Below are 17,863 nucleotides of genomic sequence, written 5' to 3'. Positions count from 1 at the left end.
TTTTGAATTGTTCCCATTTTGGAGTTGGTGATTAAGGACTGGGTATTAGCAGGCTTCAGATCCTTGAAGAGTTTGGTTTTGGACTCAGTTGGGGTTAGATAAGGTATTTCAGATGGTTTGGGTATTCGATTAGTGTTTTGGAATCAAAGGGTAGTTTGGTAATTTGTTAGCTCGGGCTTTTATGGAAAGCAGATGTTTGTTTGGGATATCGTATGGCAAGTATGATTTGATAATAGTATTGAGCATCAAGAACCAGGGACACCCGGAATCATGAGGAGAAATTTGTTGAGAATAAAGCCTTTTTCGAGTTGAACACGATGTGTTGGAGGAACCAACATGGTGTGTTTAGGATGAAAGAATCGCGAGGATTAAATGAACCAACACGGCGAGTTGAGGTGCCTCAACTCGGCGTGTTGGCATCTGGGAAGGAAACCCTAATTTCTAGAGTGTTACACCCTATTTAAAGCCTTAAGTTCCTTTGACTGGCCTCCTTATCAGCCTCCATAGTTATCAAAACCCTAAAATGAGTGGTAGCCTCCATTGTTAAGAAATTGAGCCTTGGAAGAAAGTTTGGTGCTCATTTTGTGTATTGTGAAAGAGTTACAAGATCTTGAAGTTGCTAAGATTGGATAAGGAAGTCTTGGATCCAGAATCACTACCAATTTTGCAAGGAGTTTGAGGTATCAAGCTATTATCTTGATTGATAGATGCTTAAATCTTTCTTTTGGGTTTAATTGTTATGTTTTAGCCATGGTTTGGATGGATGATGGGATTAGGATGTCCCAAAGCCTTATTATTTCAGATCTGAGGTTTTCATGGACTCTTTTGGCATAAAGGTGCCAACTTTATGGATTTATGGGCTTCATGCGTTCATTAAGTCCTTCATTTAGCCCTTTTTGAGCATTTGAGCTCCTTCTAGCTTTAAGGGGTCAGAAATGCATTTTCGGGCTACGTCTTCGATGATTAAGTGCTTAATGATTAAGTCCTCACCCTTTTTAGCCTAGGATTTGGGTTTTGGACCCATTTTGGTGGTTCCTAGGGGTAAATTTGGAAACTTTACCATTCTAGATGTCATTTTAATTGATATTTGAGTGTTGAATCTCTTAGATTCGATAATTTCAGCTTAATGTATTAAGATGTTGGGTTTCTGCTGAACTCAATGTGTTTATTGATAAACACGGCGAGTTGACTCGGTTTTTCCTGGCTTGCAGTTAATGGTGAAACACGATGAGTTGAAGGACAACTCAGCATGTTGGGTCAACTTGGATCGTTGACCTTGACGTTTTGATTTTGTCTTTGACCAAGTTGTCCTAAGGGGGTGCTTGAGGTAATCTGAATTGTATCTAAGGAAATTATGGGCTTAAGATAAGGCCCATATGGGGTTGAGCCTAATTTGGAAAATTGGGCCATTAGCGGGCTTTTATAGACCTTTTGGCTTTGGGCTTAGGCCTCAACGTTGGTTCATGTTGGGTCAGGGGTAAAATGGTCAATTTACCCAAAGTGTGAATTATGGATCATATTTTGTAGGGATGTCAAAAAGTCCCGTGGGGTCTCCGTCCCGTTTGGGGGAATTATTTTAAAAAAATCGGGGGTGGGGACGGGGGCTGGGGAAAGGTTAACCCCTGTTTTAATTTCAGGGGCAAGGGTAGGCAATCCTGCCCCGAAACCCCCATGGGGTCCCCGTTAATAAATTACACATATATATATACATTTATTAATTATATAAATACAATAAACAATAACATGATTTTGATCTTCCAAAATTCATCAAAAAACATATTTTTAAGTCGTTAGTATAATGTTTTTAAGATGTGATAACTTTTTTATTTTTAACATGTAAGATTCTGCTATAAATAATTATTTGTTACTTAAAAAATAGCTTCTATTAGCCTAAATAATAACTTCTTTTAGCCCAAAAAATGCAGCCTGAAATCAATCGGGGGCGAGGAACCGGGGCGGGGGCTGGGGTAATAAAGGGGATTCGGGGGCGGGGGCGGGGGTAGGAAGGCTGAACATTACGGGGGCGGGGGCCGAGACAGGGGAACAGGAAAATTCTGGGGGCGGGGGCGTGGGAGGCACTCCCCGTCCCGTTCGCCGCCGTTGACATCCCTAATATTTTGGAACCCAATTTCTGATTGGGTGTTATTTTGGTATTGATAGATCGGGAAGTTGTCAAAGCAGCAGCTAGAGATTTCTTTCAGTGAGCTTCAACATTCGAGGTGAGTCTCCTCACTATATCCATGGGTCGAAGGCACCAATGTCGACCCATTACATGTTATGTGGTATGCTAGTTTCCTCAGCGATACTTGCATGGAAGACCACGGGTGAGCCTGTGGCAATTGGATGTCAGATCATGGGGGAAGCGCATGGCATTCCAGCTAAAGACCAAGGGGGATCCCATGGCATATTAGATAAAGACCATGGGGGATCCCATGAAAACTATATGTATGTTGCATGATATTCTATGGTTGTATGTTGTATGGTATTTTGGGGAAGTCACTAAGCTTCATACTTACGGTTTAAAGTTTATGTTTCAGGTACTTCGGTTTTCAATTGGGAGATCTTTGGATGATTACAGAGCACACATCACATGTTTTCGTACTCCGCGGACTACTCTGATTTGATGATGTTATGTTAGATGTTTTGTTACCTTGGTTTTTTTGGGAATAATATGTATTAATGATTTATAAATCTAAAAACAAAAAAATGACATGATTTTCGGGTCGTTACAAGAAACTACGTTGGAAACGTAAACCTGCTTAAAAAAAGCATAACGGAAACCTGTGTGCGCTTTTACTCAAGTTGCCACTAATGTCAAAACAAATTAAACAAAATCAATACCATTGATGCTAAGTCTTGTGATCCAGCTTTCAGGATCCAATACAAGAAATCAGAATAATTCGAAGGGTTCCACGCAAGCAATAGATTGCTTCGAGGCTCGTCAGCTGAGAGATCTAAAACACTCATATTCTCCGAGGACTCTCACCACATACTCTTCTTCCTCCTGCCTCCACCTACTATATAAACCTAATCCTAAACATTTCTCTCATCGAGATGCATAGCTGCTTCAATTACATATAGACAAAATTGCAAAAATGGTCCCTGTGTTTGGCAAAATTATGCGACTTTGGTCCAAAACGATACTTTGATGCACCACTGGTCCAAAATTGGATTTTTCCATTGTTTTTGGTCCCTCCCACTAACTTCCGTCCATATGCTCTGTTACATGCAATAAAGACCGGGGTATTTTCGTCTTTCCACCTCCATATCATCGATTACCACCATATTGAATGATATACACAGTTAATGACCCTTCACTCTACCCACTAAACCCACTTTGTTGATCGAAAACCCTAATCGTTCATTGAAATCTTGCATTTGATCATCAACCGCAATCGTAAGTTTGAATCCACGTGTATGCTGCAAATGTGGGAAATCAGGCCAAGAAATCAGTGTTTTGATGCAATCCGAATTTACGGTAACGTACTCTGTTTCTTACATATTTCTTTGAAACAAAAATAAATCTTTTACAATCCATATAAAGTAATGTTTTTTTGGTTTGGTTCATTATTTTTACAGAAGGATATCCCACGATGTTCACTATTGAGCTCCATCATGGAGGGAGGTTCACAAAATTCCCAGGGATAAGCTACATTGAAGGAAAATTAGACCACATTGACTTGGTAGACATGGATGAGTTCTCTGTGCATGAGTTGGACGAGGTGATGCTGAAGCTTGGTTATGATGTACCACCAGTCATTTACTACCACTATCAATTGCCAAATGGAGATTTGGAGTTTGGTCTTAGAGCTCTGGGGAATGATATTGATGTACTTAGTCTTGCACAGTACATTGAACATCATAAGATCATCAAGGTATACACTGAACATAATGAAACTAAGTTACTTACATACTTTATGTCTCCAAGAGTTAAACCTAGGGTCATAATTGAGGAAATAGCAGATGATGTGCCCATTGCAACTGTTGGTGATCAAGATGTCCCAAATCTTGAATTGTGTTTAGTAAGATATGAGACATCCGAATACAATTCAAATAAGAGATTGAGGTTAGTTGATGGGAGTCAATCATGTAGTAAGAAATTGTGTTTAAACTTGGAACACACTGCAACTGTTGGTGATCAAGATGCACATGTTGAAATTGGTAATGAAGGTGCAAATATTAGTGAGCAAGGTGCAACTATTGGTGGTCAAGATGCACATGTTGAAATTGGTAATGAAGGTGCAAATATTAGTGATCAAGGTGCACCTGTTGGTGATCAAGATACAGAAGTTCATGATCAAGGTGCAAATCTTGGTGACCAAGAAGTAAATACAAGAGAGTTTGATACCTTTGATGACCAACCATTTCAATTTGAAGACTTTGATCCTTTCTTTGATCAATATACTTGTAATGATGGTAATGATCAGAGTATGGGTGTTGGTGCAGAACTTGGCACAGGACTAGGTGAAGTTCAATTTGAAAGTGAGGGAGTTTGTGAAGGACTTGGTGAAGGAGGTAGTGAAGGGAGTGAGGAAGACAGTGACTTTCTTGAAGATGAAGAAAACTATGTAAGTGATATTGAGGTGGACATGAGTGATTTCTATATGAATATTGATCTAGATGTTGAATATGTTAACAGAGGAAAAGGTGTTGAGACTGAAAATGAAGTTGTTGATACAGAAGATGTTGAAGATGTTGAAGATGTTGAAGTAATTGATAATGATGAATGGGACTCATTAGGTGAAGATAGTGATGATGAAAGAAGGAAAGCAATATTAAAACAGATGGTGAAGGAGAAGAAGTGCTCTCTTGGTGAAGTCCATGCAGTTACTTTTCAAGTGGGTCAAAAGTATAAAAGTAAAAAGGAAATTAAGGACAAATTCAACAAACTTGCCATTGAGACTAGAAGGAATCTTGGATTCAAGAAAAACGACAAAACAAGGCTTAGGGTTGTGTGTAAAGGTAATGTACCTAATGTAAATGCAAGTGGGGTAGGTAAGGGCAATAAATTAAATTGTTCTTGGTCAATGCAAACTTCACGGTCAAAAGATAGTGATTATTGGTATGTGAAAACTTTACTGGACAAACATACTTGTGTTCAAACTAGAAAACTTAGGGCTTGCACTGCGAAGTATATATCTACAGAAATCTTAGACATGGTCGAGTCTAACCCTACAGTACCCCTTCGAAGCATTCAAGAGCAAGTTCAGAAGAGGCTTCAAGTTGGTGTGTCCATACACAAAGTACAGAGAGCAAAAGCAACAGCTACAAAGCAAGTGAGTGGTGACTACACAAAGCAATACGAGGTGTTAAGAGATTATCTTATGGAACTACAAGCAACTAATGTGGGTACAACTGTGAAGCTTGAGGTTGTTAATGAGCCTAACAGTACTAGAGAAACAAGGCAGTTTAAAAGGGTGTATATTTGCTTAGGGGCATTAAAGAAAGGGTTTAAAGCAGGCTTAAGAGATATTTTGGGACTAGATGGTGCTTTTATGAAAGGACCCTTTCCAGGCCAAGTACTCACAGCAGTTGGATTGGATTCAAACAACGGCATATACCCACTTGCATATGCCATTGTTGAGACTGAAAATATGAGTAGCTGGAAATGGTTTCTAGAATGCTTGGGAGATGACTTAGAGTTGTACTCAAATTCTAACTTTACTTTCATGAGTGACATACAAAAGGTACTATTTTCTTCTTTTTGTATTACTAATAGTTTATTTGTATATGATTGTTGCAATGATTATGTGGAATAATCCTTTACAGGGACTCTTACCTGCTATTGCACAACTATACCCACAGGCTGAGCATCGATTCTGTCTAAGACATATTTATGAGAACATGAGGAAAAAATGGAAAACAAAAGAGTATAAAGATCACTTATGGCAGTGTGCAATAGCAGCCACAGTACCAGAATTTGAACACTACATGAATGAACTTAACAAGTTTGATAAGGATGCTTTTGAGTGGTTGAAGAAAATCCCCCCTCACCATTGGGCCAGAAGCCACTTTTCAGGTTATATTCCCTAACTTAGGTGAAGCTTTACTAGTGCTCATTGTATATGATTTAGTTCATATAATTTTCTTGTTTAATACAGGCAGAGCAGGATCAGATATATTGCTCAACAATTTATGTGAGGTTTTCAACAGTAAGCTTATTCATGGTAGGAATAAGCCCATCATAAGTTGTCTTGAGTACATCAGGCAGTACCTTATGAAGAGGATCTGCAATGTGAAGAAAGTGATGTCCAAAGCTCCAGGTCCACTCACTCCAACAGCATCAAAGTTACTTGAGAGAAATAGGGAAGCTTCAGTCCAATATAGAGCTAGATGGAATGGGACTGCAAAGTATGAAGTTTATGGTCCTTGGCATGACTAGCATGTGGTTGACATGACAAATATGTCATGTACATGTAGAAGGTGGGAATTGAATGGGATTCCATGTAGGCATGCCATAGCTACAATACATGAAATGGCTGATAGTGGAGACAAAGTTGGGGAGCTTTACACTTATGTCAACAAAGTGTATTGGCTTCAAACATGGAATGAAGCTTACTCTTACACTGTGGACCCTATAAAGGGTAGAGCCATGTGGCCAAAAAGTACTTGTCCATTTCAATTAACACCACCACCACATCACAATCAACCTGGGAGACCTAAGACCAAGAGAAAGAGAAGTGCAGATGAAAAATATGATAAACAAATGCAAAATCATGGTGCAGGTGAACCTGAAAAACTTACCAGAAAGTTTGTTAGTGTCAGGTGTGGGAAATGCAACAATAGGGGTCATAACTCAAGGACGTGCAAGGGTCAAGGTGGGAATGCAGGAAGCAATGAAGGAGGGAATGCAGGAAGCAGTCAAGGAGGGAATGCATGATGCAGTCAAGGAGGGAATGGAGGTAGCAGTCAATGTAGGAATTAGTGTATTTTGTTTAAAAACTTATCTTTTGGTTTAGCACAACTTTTGTGCATTTGGATGTAATGGTTTAAAACTAGTTTGTTGTAATGGTTTTATTTTGGTCTTTTAGCCCTTTTGGTCATGAAACTAATGTCAACCTTTTGTCATTGTTGAAGAATGATGTTTATGGTTTATACCAACTGTTGGTTGTCATGTTTATGGAACACATTTATGGTTATAACAACTTTTTTCTGAAACAACAAATAAACATTAACATTAGGTGATAACTGCAATACATTGTCATTATATCCTTGAAAAGGGTACAAATTTCTGAAGTTGTCCAAAATAACCCTAAACTGATATTACATTATCAAATACCAAAAACTACCACATTCCCTTGTTACAATTTCATAAGACAAAAAACACCCAAAATTACATGCAACTACAGGGGTCCCTAATTGCTTATTACTAAATGAAAAGCACCCAAACCACCACAAATAGTAACCAACTTGCAAACAAACACATCTTCAATCTTGCCACTTGATAGTTTGCATTGTTGATATTCCTCAATAATTCGGGTATTATCAACATAGATCTTGCACACATGGGAGGATCAATCCATCCTAAGAATCGGCATCTGGAACCCTTCACGTAAAAAAATAAACCCTAAACATGAGGGTGATTTTCCAAAATGAGGGTAAAATAGCAAAATCGAACACTTACCTTTTGAGGGCAGGAAAGAAACCTCCGACCATGGTTTGCTGATGTCCAGGAGGTGCGAACCACCGCTTCCCTACCACAGAAACACATCACCATTTTACTTTTTGATCTCTAAGAAATTGTGAACACGGAGTAGGAAGAGTATGAAGCTCGTGAAGTTAAAGATGGAAGAGTGATGTAGCTCTGCTTTTATTTTGAATAAGTTTGCAAAAAAGGTCCCTATAAGTGGAAAGACGAAAATACCCCGGTCTTTATTGCATGTAACGGAGCATATGGACGGAAGTTACTGGGAGGGACCAAAAACAATGGAAAAATCCAATTTTGGACCAGTGGTGCATCAAAGTATCGTTTTGGACCAAAGTCGCATAATTTTGCCAAACACAGGGACCATTTTTGCAATTTTGTCATTACATATATGTATATATGAATATCTCTTTGTATCTATTGATGTTGTTTACATAATTCTTTCATGATTTTTATAAATCACAGATCTTGGAGGTTTTTTTTTTCTTTCCCATTTGTAGTTTCTATCAACTCATTATGTTCATATGTTTTCTTGTTCCTTAAACTATTCTCTTTTAGGTGTTTGGATGAATTTTTTGATGTGTCGTTCTCGATTGTATATAATTCATATGTCGATGTTATCTGTTTTTTGTTCTTAGATAAGGAAATTCACAAATTCTTATTTTGGATCTAGAATTTTGTGTGTTGCATATAATTCTGATATGAATTTTCTTGAATGATGAAAATTATCTTTGAATTTGGAGGAAGAATATGCAATGTTCTTTCAAGTCAAAAGATAGTGTTTGAGTTCATGAAATTTGAGGTACGATATTGAAACCAAAGCCATATTAGTTTAAACATTGCCATTTGCATCAACTAAATTTCGATTATGAAGTTCATATTTGTCGTCAAAATCTTCAAACAATAATGGAGTCCTTAAAACACAGTAATCCGAGTAATCCGCAGGTGAACAAGATTTTTTTTTATTAGACTTATAAAACACAGTTGTCAAACATGCAAACATGTTTTCTGCGTTGGTGTTACAAAGGTCCCCGAGAGTTCTAGTTATAATGACCAAGTTTTACATAGAACTGCTTGTAGGATATGCTCTCTGGTCCGTGTACACTTCAGACCTTGGCTCGAGCACCACAGTTGGTATTTTCAAGGCTATAAATAAGTTATTACCATATCATTTCATTACAGTTATTTCAGTTATCTTAAGTTCTAATTTTCTGTTACAACTCGATAATATTTTTTCAAATCATTAAGATACGAACCTAATTCGACCATTATGTTCTTGATGCATTCGTTAATCATTCACTATATTTCAACAATTTATTACTGTTTCCTTTCATTAAGCAAGACGCTTGTATGGTTCTCAACCACATCACATCTGATCCCGCTGTAAAAAATTGGTAGCTCCGTTTATATTTTAAGAGTGAAGAAGTAACATTACCTAAAAATAACAGATCAAAAGAAAGCCAAAATTGTAAAACTTAATCATAACTAAAAATCAAAATCCAGGCAGACATGCAAGAAAGAAGAACAATACAAATTACTGCAGTTTCTTCTATAAACTATGTCTCTTCTTTTACCACAATTAACCAACATGTGAAGGGACTTCATTAATTCCGTTTACCCCTGCCACCACCACCACGGCCACGCCAATTTCCACTTCCACGACCACCACCACGTCCTCCACCTCTACCACCATGACCACCACTGCCCAATGCCTTGTTGACGTCAGGTTTTACTGCCATGTTTTCTGGCAAAGGTAGGATCTGATCCACACACTTACGGAAACTGAAATCATCAGCAGACTCATCCTCTCTGATCAAGAAAAAGCATCGGCTTTTCCAATGTGGGTGGTACCTCACTTGGAACGCATTCACTCCTCCACCAATCTTTTTATCTGCTTCTAGGTGACCCTTTTTTAGCAAATCGAGTAACATTGCATGCTCATACTGTATCAAGTCAAAAAGAAATATACATTAATAAGTCAAAGAGATTCACTTATATATATATATATATATATATATATATATATATATATATATATATATATATATATATATATATATCTGTCCATTGTTTCGGGTAGAGATGGAGCAAATGAAGCTAATAATTGTCAGATATAGATACATATGTTGCTATAAGTAAACAGGTGATATGAAATCAAAGAACCGTGTAACTTTTCTGAAATATCAGTCACTCTTGCAGATCCATCATGATGACTATACCTATTTTGACCATGGAAGGAGGCAACTTTACTTTAAAAAGGTTTTTACAAAATAATATGTCGACGGAGGTACCTCGGTTATCAAATTGTTCTTCAGAAACTACTTAATTCATATTAAACTCACTTTCAGTTAATCAATCTGCTTTGTAGTATATGATTTTCAGTAAACTTACTAATATAATACTGCTTCTCTTACCTAATATGATAAAGACAAACTTGATGAAATAATATGATTAAAATCAAGAATAAAGCCAGATACCTTATTGACGTTCAGATTTGGTGGCCAAAAATGGAGGAACTTGAAGAAGTAATCAAACATCTGCACAGAGGTCTCAAAGTTCTTATACCCAAGTGCCACCGGACCACTCTTTGCTGCATCTTTCTCCAGTCTCTGTTCTTCCACGGACTTCTCTTCCTGGTCCACCTTAGCCTTTTTCGATTCGTTTCCGTCCTCCGAAGATTCGGCCGTCACTCCTTCCTCCCTCTCTCGTTTACCGCCGTTAACCGCAGCAGCAGCATCGGAATCGATGGTTTCCATGTCCATCTCTTGTGGGGCTGCTGATGAACCATCTTTTATTGCGTCTACAAGTGTGGTCTCGGGGGCTGCTGCGTCTTCTGCCATTACTACTGATTGATCTTCTCTCCTAGTGGCTATGGCGGAACAGGAAAACCCTAACTTTAAACCCTGGTCCTCATAACAGCGCTTTTATAGGTTGAGTGAAAAATACAAGCGGTTTTTGATCGTGGGAAGTTACTAAATCATCCCTCGCAACTCGCAATCAAGGCTGATTGACTGATTGTGGTTTGGGGTGTTTGGACTTTGGACTTTTGTCCAAAATAAATAAATAAATAAATGCAAAAATTCGGATAATAAAAAAAAAAAAAAAAAAGGTTGGTTTGAAGAAAATAACTGATGAAAAACATATTTTGGAAAATGATCAAAAGATCCGTAGACTACCCTCTGCAATCCATTAAATGCTATGCATAATTGCGTGGAATGGAATGTGATGTGGATTATAGGGGTAAATTTGTAAATTCAAACCCCCCCCCCCCCTTTGCGTTACATAGTTCCGCAAAAGGAGACTAGAACAGTCGATTCGCATAACACTCGATTCCTGGACGTCGAACGGAAAATGTTTTGCCGAGCTCGATTCCTAGAGCAGCTGCAGTCCGATGTCTTATCCGATGGATATGGAACTCAAGTAATATTTCAATTTTTTCCTAATCTTTGTATAAACTCGGAAGTAGAAATTGATTATATGAATTGGAAATTGATAGGTTAAATGTTATATATAAATGTATGTTTGTTAGGGTGTTAGGGCTGTAGTCGAAGAATTAAGAAATCGATTTTTCCCTTGATTTCGCGTCAAGAACAAATCCACAGAGGCTCTCTGGTCAAGAACAGATCCGCAGAGGAGCCCTCTACGAAACGATAAACCCCTCTACGGATTTTTTTTTTCGATTCTCTATAATTGTTATCTATTAAAATAGATTATTATCTCCTAAAATGGACCATTGAATATTAATATCATTGTATGTTAATTATATGCATATTAAAATCGATTTCCAATTCGATTTCCAATTATTTATGTAATTTAAAAAAAAAACATTGAAAATTTATATAATTATTATTAAAATGGATCATTTATGTAAATTTTATAATATATATGGGACAATTTCTGTAAAATTCTGTAAATTTGTTATAAAAACATTATTTTGGCATATATGTTTAATCTTTTGCAGTATAGTTTGCGTTGATGGTCTGCAGAATATACTTTTAGAGGGGCGTTTGGGACTCTGTTGAAAAAGTACATTACAAAACTAAATAGTAGACGACTTGAATTATTTCGAGAGACGGCTTTTGGGATCTTAATTGGTATGCCCACCCCGAATGGTGACCCGATGCTCTGTCATTTGATGATGTTGCATAAGGTTCGTGATGTAGAGGTAGCCAAGGCTAGGAGGTTTCGGTTCGAGTTAAAAGACAGGATGGTTGAATATGGTGAAGCAGAATTTTGTTTGATTAGCGGCTTGAGATTTGGCCCGTATGTTGATATAATAAATACAAAAGTCAGCAAAAATTCAGCATTAAAGAATTGGTTGTTCCCTAATGTGAGATATGAAGATTTACGGCTGAAAGATTTAGAAGACTACGTAAAATGGCCAACATTCTCGAAGTGTAGCGATGAGGATGCGGTAATGGTTATGCAAATGATATTTTTGTTGAGGGGTTTCATAGGACGAGATGGCAATACGTGCATTCCGTCAGCAGTGTATAAACTAGTCGGTAGTCAAAATAATTGGAACATGTATTAAATTTATTATTTATTATTTATTTATAAATACTTTATGATTTATATTAATTGGAACAAGTATTGTTTATTTTTATTAGGTTATTTATATGCACCGGTTTGTATTACGTTATTTATATGTATTTGGTTTGTATCAATGGCGGAGGGAGTACAGGGGCAAGGAAGTGCTTTGCCCCCCTCAACATTTCTAATTTATATACATAACTCCCTTCAAATTTTCCAATTTATATACGTTACTCCCCTCGATTAAGTTCATAAATATTATTTTGATTTTCATAATAACAAGGGTTTAATGTTGCATATCTTTTATCAACATAGACTAGATTTACCTAAAAATAAAGGGTTACGGTTGAAATAATTGCTTTTTGACAGCTAACATTTTTTATACCATTTTTATTGTTTTCTTAACACATTGATAATAAATAATAAGAAGTTGAGGATATTAAATCTTATAAAATCATATTTTATAAACCGTTTATTTAATAATCTATATATTTTTGTGTTTTCTTGTTATGTAAGTAATATTTATCGGATGATAAGTTGTGATTTATTTATTTTATTGACTTTGTTAAGATTAATTTTTATTATTGATAAATAGTTAATTATTACTTTTAGGTTTATTTTCAATTTTTCTATTGTTTTTTATCATTAAAATTTTTGATTTGGACACGGTCGGTATGTATATATTAATTTTTTTAGATATTCAAATTATGTATTAATTTTTATCTCAAATTTTCCTGTAAATTATAGATTATATTACGTTATCCGGTTATAAAATATTGGTTAATCTTATTATGATGTAAGCCCCCTTTATTGTAAAATTCTGGCTCTGTCCCTGGTTTGTATTAGTTTATTTATGAAACCAGTTGAGTTAACTTCTACTTTATTCCATAGAACATAAAATACAAAACAGTTCAAATACATGGAAAACATATATCAGTAGCAAACATATTACATAAAACATTTCACATAAAAAAAACGTTCTACATGAAATATTGGTGGTTCTTAACTAGATTCCAAGCTTTCACATACTCGAAGTCTTTTCCCTCATGCTCGAAAATGTAATGATCTAAAATCATTTCTACAAGAGCTTCCTCGTTTGAGTAATAATAATTACTACTATTTTTAAGATGATGATACCATCGATTGAACCATATGATTTCGTTCTTTATCTCCATCCACTTACTAAGAATATCTACTTGTACCCAATATTCTCCTTGCCCAAATGAGAGGTTGAACATACATGTTATGCGAGTCCATTCATCACCTCCAAGGTAATCAGGGGTAACCATATGAGTGTCAATTTATGACACGACACGAAGAAAATACACAAAACGAAACGAAATCGGGACGAAATCAAAATTCGAATTCGTGTTCGTGTCAAGATTAAAAAACACGATGTCGTGTCGTGTCATGTTCGTGTTCATAAATCGACACGATTAAGCATATGGTTGTCGTGTTTTTCGTGTTTGTCGTTTTTGTCGTGTTATATATCTTTGAGTATGAATGAAATACACTATTAGTTATGTAATATTATCTTTGTCGTGTCGTGTTGTCGTGTTTTAATTGGTTCGTTTTCGTAATGAAAAAAAAATATGACATCGTGTCATGTCATGTTCGTGTCATCCAAAACCTTGTCGTGTCAGACAAAAACACGACACGACTGCCCGATTTGACAGCCCTAGGTAACCATTGTTATTACACCTTCAAAAATGTTCAACCAATATCGTATTATAACCATCACCTCTCTTGTCGTCCATGGATGTGGAGTATCAGACGACGATGTTGCATTCGTAGAAATTGGTGCACTGGAGGCCATTTCTATATTTTTCAATACCGGGGTGGGTCGATACAATATTTAACCGGTGTGACAATTTATATACTAATCCATAAAGGTGTACACTGATCCGCAGATATGTACACTGATCCGCTGATAACAATTATGTGGATTCCCAAACAATTTTGTGGACTGATATTAAACATAAGTTCATTTGTTTTTAACCTTTTTTTGTTAAATTATTTACATAATCACATAAGGTATTAGTGTATTTAAAAAATAATATTAATTAATGAAAATGAACGCAAAAAAAAAATTAAAAATCAGAAAACAAATATTCCGCAGAGCTGTAGAGGATCCGCAGAGCATTTAATGGATCTGCAGAGGGTGCTCTGCAGATCCTTTGGTCATTTTCCAAAATACGTTTTTCCTTGATTATTTTCTTCAAACTAACCTCCTTTTTTGGTTATTGTCCGAATTTTCTCTAAATAAATTGGTACTCCTTAAATGTCGATTTTGTTATGTTTTTAAAAAAAAGTTCTTTTCGAAAAAAAAAAAAAAACTCTTACATGACTAGTATTTAATTACTTTATTTTTGAATGATATAACGAAAACAATTTAGTGATTACAATGTAACAAGAAAACAAACGGGTAAAAAGTTGTCCTGTTAAACCTTTTTGTATACTAAAATCAATTATTTTGAAAACTATATTTATAGATCTAAGGGATATAACTAATATTTAAAAAAACAATAATATATTTCTAAAAGTCTTTCATTTTAGACAAATAAATTACTTAAAATAAAGGTATTTTCTAACATGTGCCCTAATGGCACATATAAAAAACATTAATTATAACAAATATTATCATAATTAAATATAAAATACATTAATTATAAAGATTATTACCATAATTAAATGTGAGATACATTAATAATTTTCATAATAAATGCATTTCATATTTAATTATGTTAATATTTTTCATAATTAATGCTTCTTATATGTTCCCTTAGGCACATATTAGAAAATCCTACTAAAATAAAATCTTACTTTTGATATTTTTATCATAAGTAATAATCATACTCCTAACAAATTGCCTAAATCGATATAAACTAGTTATAAGTAAACACAAAAAAATATATGTCAATCAAATGTGTATCAAAAAATGGAAATAGTCTTCGAACCTTCATGTAGAAACTCGGTTGTTTATATTTACCTTTGTCTTTTGCATGTTCTTATGATTTATTGTGTTGCTATTGTAAACAAACAACATTATGTTACTCATGTTGTGTTTTATTCAAAAATGATATATAATAAATTATGAGTTTAGCAACGAAAGGACTTTGAAACGAATAAATTTAAAACTATTTTAACCCATTAATGATCATTTTACAAATCATGGAAAAAATAAAACAATCATAAAAGAAAAAGAACTACAACCTTTGAATACTTTGATTCTTCTCGAGAGGTTGAAAATGTAGATGTAGAACTCCATCTAAGTAGAAACACCACCAATAGCTCAACTTGGCAGATATGCTAGTCCTTGTAAACGAAAACTCTGAAAACTTTAAGAACAAAAACTAATATTTTGTCTTAAAGGAGAATGTGGACTCTTCTTATTAGTCTTAACACTTTAAGAACTTGATATATATATATATATATATATATATAGAGAGAGAGAGAGGGATGGGGACGATTTTACCAAAGAAATAAGCAAACAAAAGAAAGCCACATCTCTTTCCTTTTATACTTGGAATATCTCTTTTACTAGTTTTGGACCCATACCTTCAATATGAAACAAGTAAGGAAGCATGGAATAACCTTAACTAGCAAGATGAGGCAAGTAATCACCAACCCATACCCCCTTACGAGTCTCCTTGTAACGTCCCGATTTTTAACCCAAAGTTTTTGTTTTTATTTAATCAAATATATCAAAGTTTAATTACATTATGTGGAAAAATGTTGCGTATACGTGTGTGTACAATCAAACCTTGCCATTCTCACATATCAATATCTTTTGTAGAACTTCGTTTTCTACCTTAGACGTACTCCCGAATTCCTCGCAAAATTTTCCAAAATCGGGAATTCGTCGGTTTGGACATCCTATGAGTGATGATCGCCTTCAAACGTGAAATGTCGACGCAGTCAACTGGTTATAAAGCGATTAACTAGGGAAACGATCTCCTAATGTGTAACGCTAAGTTTCGGGTATGTTTCTTTTAAGTAATTTAATATGTTTGATGTTAGATTTCTGGTCACCACGGCGTGGCCAAGGCCAAAATTTTCATGGTCTCTAAGCTAGCGCCATGGCATGTCATCCATTCGTCACGACATGACCGTTGTTTAACGGTAAGCCCTATTTAAGGGAATGTGATGGCTAGGGTTGCCCACCCTCAGCCTTAATCACTTTTCCTCAACCTCTAAGAGAAAACCCTATCCTCCATTGCTAACATTTGAGTTTTTGTGTTTGGTGGTGTTTTGAAGAAAAAGAAGGCACCCTTAGGCTTTGTTTCAGCAAGCAACTCTCTATATCTCTCTTTTGCATGTTTTCTAGACTTTTGTAAGTCCTCAAGATCCAATCTTTATGTTACTTGTCTCTAGATCTAGCCCTTTTGTCCCTTAATCTCCGTGGTGTGAGGAATTGGAAGGTTGGATCTCATAAATTTGGCAACTTTATGGATCCATGTGGTCATTTTAGTGTCATATGTTTCAGATATGAGAATCTATGGAGTTTTTTGTCCCATGCTCAAGCTTGAGTTCCTTATTACCATGTTTTTTTACCTAAAATGGAAGGGACATGCATCGAACATGCTTGTCCATAAAGCTATGACCTTTATGGATTATTAGGTGTAAGAAACCATTTTGGAAACCTTAGGTACGCAACTCTAGAGATTGGGTGCTTAATGGATGGCTTTATGCATTTAGTCACCTTTAAGGAATTAGGGTTTGGGATCTTGACTTATTGAGGTGTCTTAATTGATAAAGTTAATCTTATTATGATGGAAGCCCCCTTTATTGTAAAATTCTGGCTCTGCCCCTGGTTTGTATTAGTTTATTTATGAAACCAGTTGAGTTAACTTCTACTTTATTCCATAGAACATAAAATACAAAACAGTTCAAATACATGGAAAACATATATCAGTAGCAAACATATTACATAAAACATTTCACATAAAAAAAACGTTCTACATGAAATATTGGTGGTTCTTAACTAGATTCCAAGCTTTCACATACTCGAAGTCTTTTCCCTCATGCTCGAAAATGTAATGATCTAAAATCATTTCTACAAGAGCTTCCTCGTTTGAGTAATAATAATTACTACTATTTTTAAGATGATGATACCATCGATTGAACCATATGATTTCGTTCTTTATCTCCATCCACTTACTAAGAATATCTACTTGTACCCAATATTCTCCTTGCCCAAATGAGAGGTTGAACATACATGTTATGCGAGTCCATTCATCACCTCCAAGGTAATCAGGGGTAACCATATGAGTGTCAATTTATGACACGACACGAAGAAAATACACAAAACGAAACGAAATCGGGACGAAATCAAAATTCGAATTCGTGTTCGTGTCAAGATTAAAAAACACGATGTCGTGTCGTGTCATGTTCGTGTTCATAAATCGACACGATTAAGCATATGGTTGTCGTGTTTTTCGTGTTTGTCGTTTTTGTCGTGTTATATATCTTTGAGTATGAATGAAATACACTATTAGTTATGTAATATTATCTTTGTCGTGTCGTGTTGTCGTGTTTTAATTGGTTCGTTTTCGTAATGAAAAAAAAATATGACATCGTGTCATGTCATGTTCGTGTCATCCAAAACCTTGTCGTGTCAGACAAAAACACGACACGACTGCCCGATTTGACAGCCCTAGGTAACCATTGTTATTACACCTTCAA

At 35.6% G+C, this 17,863-nt stretch overlaps 1 protein-coding gene across 1 annotated transcript; it reads right to left on the bottom strand.

The window, feature by feature from the left end:
• Positions 1-9,100: 9,100 nt before the first annotated feature.
• LOC145057636 (DCL-like protein) lies at positions 9,101-10,559 on the bottom strand. Its single transcript, XM_079005536.1, has 2 exons — positions 10,123-10,559; positions 9,101-9,588 (listed from the first exon to the last, which is right to left on the bottom strand). Exons 1-2 carry the CDS (start codon positions 10,483-10,485, stop codon positions 9,250-9,252), a joined length of 702 nt encoding a protein of 233 aa, XP_078861662.1. The 5' UTR covers positions 10,486-10,559; the 3' UTR covers positions 9,101-9,249.
• Between the last annotated feature and the right edge of the window lie 7,304 nt (positions 10,560-17,863).

The sequence above is a fragment of the Lactuca serriola genome, chromosome 1, assembly GCF_051521515.1.
Source record: "Lactuca serriola cultivar US96UC23 chromosome 1, Lser_US96UC23_V15, whole genome shotgun sequence".
Taxonomy (NCBI): Eukaryota; Viridiplantae; Streptophyta; class Magnoliopsida; order Asterales; family Asteraceae; genus Lactuca; species Lactuca serriola.
This window is presented reverse-complemented; position numbering and strand designations above follow the sequence as displayed.